At 32.4% G+C, this 11,052-nt stretch overlaps 1 protein-coding gene across 1 annotated transcript; it reads right to left on the bottom strand.

Annotated features, from left to right (window-relative positions):
• Positions 1-5,058: 5,058 nt before the first annotated feature.
• LOC139487033 (membrane progestin receptor alpha-B-like) lies at positions 5,059-7,612 on the bottom strand. Its single transcript, XM_071272050.1, has 2 exons — positions 7,420-7,612; positions 5,059-6,089 (listed from the first exon to the last, which is right to left on the bottom strand). Exon 2 carries the CDS (start codon positions 6,065-6,067, stop codon positions 5,084-5,086), a length of 984 nt encoding a protein of 327 aa, XP_071128151.1. The 5' UTR covers positions 6,068-6,089; positions 7,420-7,612; the 3' UTR covers positions 5,059-5,083.
• Between the last annotated feature and the right edge of the window lie 3,440 nt (positions 7,613-11,052).

Raw genomic sequence — 11,052 nt, 5'->3', positions numbered from 1 at the left:
TTCATTTCATGTTTTACTTGTAATACTTTAGTTGAACCGGACTTGAAGAAAAAATAAAAATTCAAAAAGTATAGGTATTCTCATTTGTCAATATCACTGTCAAGTGGCACAATAGCATCATTATTATGAAAACGCTAATCTTTAAGTAATTCCTTATAAGATCATGTTTGGATAACATGGTACAATTGATCAATGTTTTTTTTTTTATTTTTTTATTTTTTTTATAATTCATGTTATCTTCGTCTTATAATATGCTATATTACCAATATGGATGTTGTATAAATTAGTTATTGTAAACAGCTTGTTTTCAATTCTGAAGAGAACAATTAGATTCAGTGCTCACAAAAAAAACATTGAGTAAGCTTCCAAATGTATATTATCAATATTTAATCAATATATGTTGTGCATATAACTGGAGAACTATAACTGGGTTATGTTGAAAATTGACTGCGTTATTTAGTTCATAGCTTTTATTAAAGAAACTGATACAATGTAGCAATATCTAAAATGCAGTTTTAATGCTCTCTTATGTATAGTATGCATGTCATCAAAATGCTATAATATGTCTACTTAGACAATGGAATTAAAGTATTTTTTGAACTTATGAATTTTATCTGAATGCATGAAACAAGGTAAAAGTTGTTTCATAAATAAAGTATAGATATATGCACCTTTTAATGAATTACACAGTATAGCAGATTAGACTTTATTTCAAAGCACTTTTTTTAATTTTTTAAATTACTTTTAAATGGGTATGACTATAACGTTACATTGTATAAAGTTGGTGCGTCCGAAGAGCTTTTCTGATTTACCTTCATCGGGAACGCTCACCCCAAGTCGTTGAGAAACAGGTATATATTGTATTTTAATAGATGAGGAACTATACAATGTATAACGAATAGGAATCTGAACATTATTGTGAAATCCATTTAACTTCAACCTAACGGACTTGGTGTTCGATCATCCGAATGACGGAAGTGTTATGGAGCTTCGTTGGGAGTAATCCGATTTTTATAGTTACAAATTAAAGTGGTAATTGTCCGTATTTAATTTATTTAGTTTTAAATACAAACATAAAGATCTATGAATCGTGTTTCTTCTATTTATTGAATATTTATTCATTTCGCAAGAAGCTCTCAATCCGTGTAGAAAAATAAATTTCAAATTATTATTGTAATATGTTCTTTCATTTTTAGATCAATCTGTAATACATGTAATATGACAGACAAACAATTCTCTGTATATCATGGTAGATTATTATCTTAATAATGTTAAGAAAACACAAAGAAATAAAATTACTCTGTCTTTGTCTTTATGTTGTTTGTGATAAACAATGTATACATGTATGTACTGCTCTAAATACCAGGCTGAAGCTAGCGAACAATAGCTAGCGAACAATAAGCCAGCGAACAGTAAGGCAATATATCGAAAAACCAAAAAAAATAATCAGACAGCAACGGCCGTTAAATAAAAAAATATTCAAAAAGGCAGAAAATCAGTCCAAATATTGCAATTTCAACGCAATCTTGAAATGGTTTTTATACCATTTATTGATTAAACAAATCACATCTATTTTAAGGCTAATATTCAGTACCACAGTAAATCTGCATCTTTCAACGGATTATTTGAAGCATGCAAATCAAATATTTTAAAGATTCAGAAGATGTATTTGCAAATTTAGAACACTTTATATTGCACATACAAGCACATGCTGGGGCCTTTCATAGTTTACTATATGGTAAAGGTTTGTTTCATCGTTGAAGGTACTGTATTGCTTACACTTCGTCATTTGAACCTTGATGGGTAGTTGTCTCTTCTACTATCATACCACATTTCCTTATTTTTATACACCAGGAAGGAGGCGGGGAGAATCATGTCATTAAACTTTAGCATCCATTCGTGAATTTTACGGACGCCTTCACGAGTTGGTTGATCGTTATGGAATATCCGTTTCACAGATGATAGCGGATATGCTCCTAATGTCATAACTACAATCCCATCCCTTGTTCACGAATGTAACCTACCGACTTGTTACCGAGTTTGTATTTACAATGTTAGGACAATGAAACACATGAAGGGTGTCATACGTAGAACAGGATCGGCTTATCTCTTCCGGAGCACCCTAATATCACCCCTAGTTTTTGGTGGGGTTCATGTTTCTAAGTCTTTAGTTTTCTATATTGGTTTCGTTAGAGTACTATAGTTTGTCTGTTTGTCTTGCTTTTATTAGCCATGACGTTGTCAGTCTTTTTCGATTTATGAGTTTGAGTGTCCCTCTGGTATCTTTAGTCCCTCTTATAAGGGCGAGGTTATGCAAAAGTTCGATATTGTCCTGAGTACGTAGTTTCATTAGACAGAATGGAAAAAAATCTATCAATTACATTATGGGTCCGTACATGTATATTGAAAAATTGCCTACCCCTATACAACGTGTCACAATTTTTCAACAGTCAATCATTAGAACTGTCTACATGTTATGATGATTATTCATAACGAATTTGTAACTCTGTTACTCTTAGGTTAAACATCTCCGAAAAGTTCAATTGATTTCAATTCCTATTTACAAAGCATCCATTATTTACATGTAATGCACCTGTAACGGTCTCAGTTAAATGACCACTTCATACTGAAAGCTTCGTTTTTACCATGCTGGTATTTAGGCTAAAATATCCGTGTTAACACCATATAATTTGCACTCAGTGCTTGCAAACGCAACCTGTATCGCTGAATGAACTTTTGGGCATACATGACCTAGGTACAAAAAAATCAATTATATTTTTTTATATTTCAGATCTTAGAAGATGTCAAAATACAAACCAACTTCTTAATTATATATAGTCTGCACATAAATAATTAGGCAGTGGCCTTGCTATGGTCTTTTATCTGATTCTACCATCTTTAATTACCGTAATAGCCAAACTCACACGATTCCAATAACTTGACTTAATGTGTATCAACATTACTTCCCCCGTGATACTTCCGTGGATCCGGAACAATTTATGTATAGCTCTATGATATTGGAATTAGAAATGGGGATTATGTCAACTAGATAAAAACCCGACTAAAGAGCAGACAACAGCCGATGTCGTAAAAGTTTTATCGACAGAATTCCGATTTATACTTTTGTCATTTACTTTTCAATTTTTTATGATTATTTTGTCAGAATTTTTTTTTACATAGCTATATCACGATTATCTTTTGTCATAAATATTTCAAATAATTCACTATATATTTTTGAAAATATTGACATAAAATCTTAATATGCATTTAATTTTACAAACTTTTCCTGTTTCCTGTTTCCGGAGATATTTTGATTTAGTTTAAGATTTAAAATAGTAATTTTACATGTAGGTCATGACATTTGTTAGTTTCCGTATACAATCATTGTTCTCTCTGATTTAGAGCATTATGTGACAATCTTTGATAATTTTCTTTTTCGGATATTTTATTATTAAATCTTAGTTTTTGTATCGAAATATTAATTTTTAGTTATGAAATTTTGTCAATCTCATATAACAACCACCTGCTTCAAATAGATTTTTATTTCGATAATTTAGTAATTTCAGTTGATTTTATTTTATGTATTTAGACTTTTTTTGTATAGATTGATTGAGTAAAAACATTTGTAACAGATATATGTCTCTCCTTAACATCATGAGGAGTTGGATACCATAACAGGTCTCCGGGGCTACTGCAATACTTCTTGGCTTTTTTTTTGCGGGGCTCATGTTGCTTAGTCTTCAATTATCTATGTTGTTTTTGTGTACTGTTGTTTGTGTTTTTTTTTGTTTTTTTTCGTTTTCTATCCAATGCGTGCAGAGCTAGATTTCGACTTATGAGTATGAATATGATCCTATTGGTATCTTTCGTCTCTCTTTAACATGTGTTTTTTGATAGCATATTGGAAGTGTTGAATTAAATGCCTAAACCTAGCCATGTTAACTTTGCAAAACAACCAACTTATAAAATAAGAAAACGTGGTATGACTGCAACTTAACAATATTCCACAAGAGACCAAATGACAAAAAAGTTGGGCGGGTAAAACAAAACTATGTTAAGTTAACCTACAGCTTAAACCCTGTATTGTTCAAAAGGAAACATATAGTTCGTTTTTTACTATTATTCTAAGCAAAATGCTATTATCAACAATCAGGCTTTTGGAATTAATTCTTTTTGATAATTTATGATAAAGTTAAATTCCAAGATCATATTTTAATAAAAGTGATTATGTTTAACAGAGATCAAATTGTAAAAGAATACTAAAGCAAACACATGTAGAATTCACAAGGACAGCCCATTTAAGATAGACATAGAAATGTAAGACGATGTGGTATTAGTGCCAAAGAGACAACTCTACATCCACGTCACAATATGTAAAAGTGGACCATTACAATTATGTCAAAGTACGGCCTTCAAAACCCAACAGGAAGCTAGTGAGGGCCCCAAAAATTACTAGCGTAAAACCATTCAAACTGGCAAACCAACTGCTTTATATTTATTAAAAATGAGAAACATTTATGAACCACATACACAAACGACAACAATAGGTTACTCATTTAGGACAGATGCAATTAAATGCAGCGGGTTTAAATATTTAAACAGGAGTTTATTTGTTTGGTACATTCACATGAACACTTTGTTGTGTTTATAACCAACAAAATTAATCTTTTAGATGTATAGGGGGAAGCTTGAGATCTCATAAACATGTTTAACCCCGCTGCAAGATTGCGCCTGTCCCAAGTCAGGAGCCTCTGGCCTTTGTTAGTCTTGTATGATTTTTAATTTTAGTTTCTTGTGTATAATTCTGAGTTTAGTATGACGTCCATTATCACTGTACTATAGTATACATATTTTTTAAGGGGCCAGCTGAAGGACGACTACGGGTGCGGGAGTTTCTCGCTACATTGAAGACCCATTGGTGGCCTTCGACTGTTGTCTGCTCTATGGTCTGATTATTGTCGCTCTGACACATTCCCCATTTCCATTCTCAATTTTATCTTCTCAATATCTCATTGCTCAATCTTTTTTTAATTTGATATATATATATACATCTTTTAACTTTAAGACCACGACTCAAGATTGCTTATTTTTCTTTTTTTATATTTCGTACTGGAAAATATATTCTAATGATAAATACACATATAAAAGTGATAACACCTAAAGAAATAGTTGACAATATAAACAGTGAAGGCAAAGATGGATGTCCATATGAAGAGTTCCCTTTTGATATTTCAAAGCGCACTGCGCGTATCTGTAATATTTGTGTTAATGTTGCAAATATGTGGAAAATTTGGTGGCTTTGTCCAACAATATCAAATTTGCCTGGCAAAAACACTTCTGGCAAGTGGCAACCGTACGACGCACCTTCAAGAAGAAATGATAAATATATCCAATTATAGTTAGTAATGGACGCTAAATATTGTTGGTTTCCATTCAGTAAAAGCCAATATTTTCTTGCTACTGTTGCAGACAAAAGAATTCCGTGCGACGTAAAAAATAAAGCTAATAGACCTTTCCTTGTCCACTGTTGCTCTTTATGTCCAAAACTCATTTTTATAATACACAAAAGAACAAAGCCACATAAAGAGAATATCCAATGGGAAATTAAGTAAACATTTACGATCATGCCGTAGGTGTATTCATCTGAAAAGTAGTAAATGGCTATCAAACCGGAAGCATATCCATACATATACGCGCCTGCGTAATCAAGCAGAAATAAGCTAAAATGGACATCAATATTTTTGCTATGAAATATATGTGCTATTACACTAATTGTCGTCGAATATATACAACAAACACTAAATATCAATAAAGTCCACGATTGTTGGTCACGATAATAGTTGCATTTCTCGGCATACTGGTAAATCATGCTTAAATGTATAATCATGGCTATTAAATGCGTCCATATATTGAATGTTTCGTTGTGAATTTTAAACATGCTTCGCGCATAATAACTCCACGGCTGATTTATCTGACGGTAACCAATTATGATTCCGGGATCCTGCATTAGAGCTGGTATTTTAGATGCTCTGAGTGTGTTGGCTGGATTCCAAAGCATTTTGACCATTTCTTAACTGAAGCCGGCAAATCTGTAATATAAAACATATATAGATATATAATTGCACTGTCACATTGTTATACATTGATTAAGAGCAATCGAAAATACCAAGAAGAACAGAAATTAAAATTATAAGGTATACATTTCGTGCGTTCATTGTGCTATATCTAGAATTTCCCCTAGGAAACGCGCATATCTAAATATTTTAAAAGACGGGAGATGTATAAATGAGTATAAAGGTGAGAAGCTACATGTATATGACCATAAGGTTCCTCTAAAAAAAACAGCATAATTCACCCAGGTAAACATTGCCTGAAGAAGTTAAAACGTTCCTTTCTGCAAAGTTTCTTTATATATCAATGGATAATTTCAGAAAATTATGTTTTAAACCTGGTTAAAACCGAAGCACTGATACATGTATTCATTCGATGATTGTATATAAAAAAAAGATCTGGTATGATTGCCAATAAGATAACTCTTCACAAGAGACCAAAGGACACAGAAATCAACAGCTATAAGTCACCGTACGACTTTCAACAATGAGCAAAGCCCATACCACTTAGTCAAGTATAAAAGTCCCCGAAATCACAATTAAGACGAAAAACTAACGGCTTAATTAATGTACAAAAAAAAAGCGAAAAAAACAAATATGTAACATAGCAACAAACGACAACTGAATTAAAGGCTCCTGAATGGGACAGGCACATACATACAGAATGTGGTGGGGTTGAACATGTAAGCGGGTACCGCCGACCCACACTCTCTTTTCCCCCTAACCTGGGACAGTGGTGTGACAGTACAACATATAAATTGTAAGAACGAAATATAAAAATCAGTTGAAAAAGTCTTAACTCATCAGATGGATGCAAAACGATTTAACAAACACAAAATGTGGACGTGAACGGGTACTGGTAAACATGTATCTCAACATCAAAGAGACACGATGTGTAGTTCTTAGAGTACTCGTAGTTACTGGAAGCTAGTTCAAAGCTAATAATAACTAAATACAAAAAATTCTGCATCTAAGAATGAATTATCAAATTGTTTTTAGATAAATTCAATATATTATATGCTCTTTTCATACGGTATAGAAATACAACATTGCGACATCCCCAATCAAGTGAAACTGCCAATACTCTAGCTTCAGTACGGTATTGGAACTCTGACAGTTGATCTTGTAGCTAGGCTAGAGTATATATACTGTTTGATGTTTGACAGGAAGTTTTTCAATCAAATTTTAAAGATTTTGTTTTATTGTAAACTTTTATACTTGTACGTTTTAGTGCGCTCTCTTCGGTTTTAGGTTTATCAGATTGCGAATAGTCTATATATTTAGTGTATAGATATAGTAACGTACTTACCAGTCTCTTAGTGCATCTGTTTGGAAGTCTCTTTCGACTTACTATATATCAAACCGGTACAAATATTATTTTAGCATATTTAATGAACCCGGACGCGAATGTATGTCATTTTCAACGGATCAACAATCTATAAGGCAATAAAAAGACATTTTTAAATGTTAACCTGTATGCATTATTGACAAGCTTTGAAAGAATGATTTACCTGGCCACACAATATATTAACAAAATTTACTATTTCAAACACATTTTAGTGTATACGAATCGTGAATTTTGTCTAACACAACGTCGTTAAAATCACTAACAGCGAGTAAACTGGTGGGCTCCAGAGAAAATTGCGTTACCAATAAGTGTTGTGTTCTATATGTAGTAGGTTTCAGAATTAACACATGATATGAAATACAGTTAATAATTTTAGGTAAAACAGCTAACTATTACATTAACGATTTTTGGATAGCAGTTAGGGGCAAGAAGGTAAACTAAGTTGTCAAGAAAATTTGACAGTAAACAGGGACAAATGCAGTGGGTTTTTTGTATCCTTTATTACGAGTTGGTAAAGTTTTCTTTACGTTCTCACGTATTTTGTTTTTGTTTTTGCGAAGGCTATTTCAGAAATATGGTTTGGGCGCCTTGAAATCAGTATCATATGTTTTAATTACAACCTCTTAGTCGGTGACGCTGCAGCAGCATGACTTAGGAATTATGTTACTCGGTTAAGGTGCTGTTGTTTGAACACATGCAATGCCAGAAAAAAAATTTGCAGCATAAATTTTGTTTATGTTTACACCTAGTCCAAACATTGTTTAAGAACGGTGTATTATGTTCATCAATTCCAACAAAATGGTAGCTTTCTTTATCAATCCAAACAATTCATTACGTTCAGTTTAAAAGAAATAAATTCAGGCATATTAAAGTTTAGTGCGCAATAAGCGACAAATTGCCTTTATGCGAACGGTTAAAGTCCAGTAACTTTTGAACGAAAAAAAAATGGAAAGGGAGCTAACTTCCTATGAGCATCTCAACAATAATGTAAAGTTTTGAGAAAATAAATCCAGGCATACTTGACTTAGTGGGCTATACGAGAAACATTGCCTTATTCAAACGATTAAAGCAACAAAAAAATCAATTTTGGGAATTAGCTTTCTCCAGTTAATAATGATGTTGATATGTATGAAATTTACATGAGAATTGTTTAAAGCAGAGTTCAGTTATCAAACGAAGCATTGGCGGACGGACAGACATTGGTATTTCATAATACGAAGACAAGAAACAAAAATAAAGAAAAATCCAAAAATACACCCCCCCCTTTCCATCCCCCATATCATAATTCTGTTATTATGTTTTAGTAGGTTCTTTGGGACAAAATTTAGTTTCGTTTCATAAGTCAACATAATCATTATAATTTGTTACACGTACTACTATAAACTAGTAAACAATTATATATTATTCAAAGATAGTTTTATTTCAAAGCCATATTTTGCTTAAGGACGCTCGCTTGTCAAGTTTTGGATTTTTGGTCAGATTTTCGGAATCCTCTGGTTTTATCCATTTGAATGCCTAAACAAATTTTGCCCGGTGACCCCCATTTTTCTTTTTATAATTCTTTTAAATGTATAATGATAAGCTGTCTGTTAAAGTCTTATAAAATTTTAATTATTTTTATATGGTTTTTGAGGACTTCAACTTGTCAATGATAAAGCTATGAAAAATCAAGAGAGAACATTTTCCCGCCAAAATTTCAATGGCTTATATCTCGAAAACAAGCACGGTGACCTATATATTTGTTTTGCTCTTTTGATTCCTTAATTAATCCCATATCAATATTTGCTAGTGTTTTGAAAAGTTAATTACTTTGAAACAGAGAAGCCATCTCCCTTAAACTAAATATACATGTATTCCTTTAACAAAGATAAAATCAACAAATGTTTTGTAGACAAACTGGACCCGACCGTGCAGGGACTGTATAGCCAGTCAAGGTCGTTAAAAACTTCCATTTGTTTGACAAACTGGTTTGAAACAGTTAATATAATATAAATGTTTGATACTGAGAAAACGACTCAAAAGTGGTGATCGTTCTTTTTTTTTTTAAATTTCGTACTGGAAAGTATATTCTGATGATAAATACACATCTACCAGTGATAATAATTAAAGCAATAGTTGATAATATAAAAAATGATGGCAAAGATGGATGTCTATATGAAGCGTTCCCTTTTGATATTTCAAAGCGTGCTGCACGTATTTGTGCTATCTGTGTCAGCGTTACAACTATGTGGAAGATTTGATGGCTTTGTCCAATAATATCAAATATGCCTGGCAAAAACACTTCTGGTAAGTTGCAACTGTACAACACTACTCCAAGTATTAAATATAAATACATCCAATTATAACTAGTAATTGACGCTATATATTCTTGGTTTCCATTCAGTAAAGGCCAATATTTTCTTGCTACTGTTGCAGACAAAAGAATTGCGTGCAATGAAACACACAAGCTTGTTAGGCCTTTCCTGATCAACTGGTGGTCTTTATGTCCAAAGTTCGTTTTCGTAATACATATAAGAAAAACGCCATCAAAAGAGAATAGCAAATGAGCAAGTAGGTAAACATTTACGATCATGTCATATGTGTAAGCATCTGAAAAGTAGTAAATGGCTATCAAACAGGAAGCATATGCACACAAATACGAGGCTGCATAATCAAATAGAAATAAGCTAAAATGAATATCAATGTTTTTGCTATGAAAAATATGTGCTATTACACTAGTTGTCGTCGAATAAATACAACAAACACTAAAAATTAATAATGTCCATGATTGTTGTTCACGATAAAAGTTGCATTTCTCGGCATACTGGTAAATCGTACTTATAAAATGTATGAAAATGACTATCAAATGCGTCCATATATTAAAAGTTTCGTTGTGAAATTGACAGATGCTTCGCGCATAATAACTCCATGGCTGATTTATCTGACGGTAACCGAAGACGATTCCCCGATTTTGCAATAGAGCAGGCATTTTAGATGCATTGAGTGTGTTGGGTTGATTCCAAACCATTTTGATTATTTCTCAACCAAAGGAAAATCTGTAAGATAAAACGATAAATAATATGGATATAGTATCCCACTATCATATTTAAATACATTGATTAAGAGCAATCGAAATTACAAACGATTACAGAAAATGTAAATAAAACTGTATTTTAAAATTTCATACGCATTCCCTGATTAACCTTCACCAGGAACACTCAAGCAACCATTTGATTTTTAGGGGGCTAGAATAAACTTGAAAAAAAGAAGGACAGAAGTTTTGAGTAAAAATAAAAGCAGGATGAGCAACTTGGCAAAAAAAAGGCAGGATGACATTTTATGTAAAAAAAAGTCAGGATAAACTAAGAAAAAAAAGGCAGGACAGAGATTACAACTAAACAAAAATGCAGGACAAATTTTTTCATCCTAGTCCCTTCCCCCATAAAACTCAAACGGTAGCTCCCTAAAATCTTACAAACCGGGTGAATACGTGTAGCTGTTGTGAGCTACATAACCAACAGCACCCTTTGAATTAATTGGAACCGCAATTTATGATTAATTAAATAAGAAATATTCATAAATTGCGGTTCCAATTAATTCAAATGATTAACAGGG

This window comes from Mytilus edulis, chromosome 8, assembly GCF_963676685.1.
Source record: "Mytilus edulis chromosome 8, xbMytEdul2.2, whole genome shotgun sequence".
In the NCBI taxonomy this organism is placed as follows: domain Eukaryota; kingdom Metazoa; phylum Mollusca; class Bivalvia; order Mytilida; family Mytilidae; genus Mytilus; species Mytilus edulis.
This window is presented reverse-complemented; position numbering and strand designations above follow the sequence as displayed.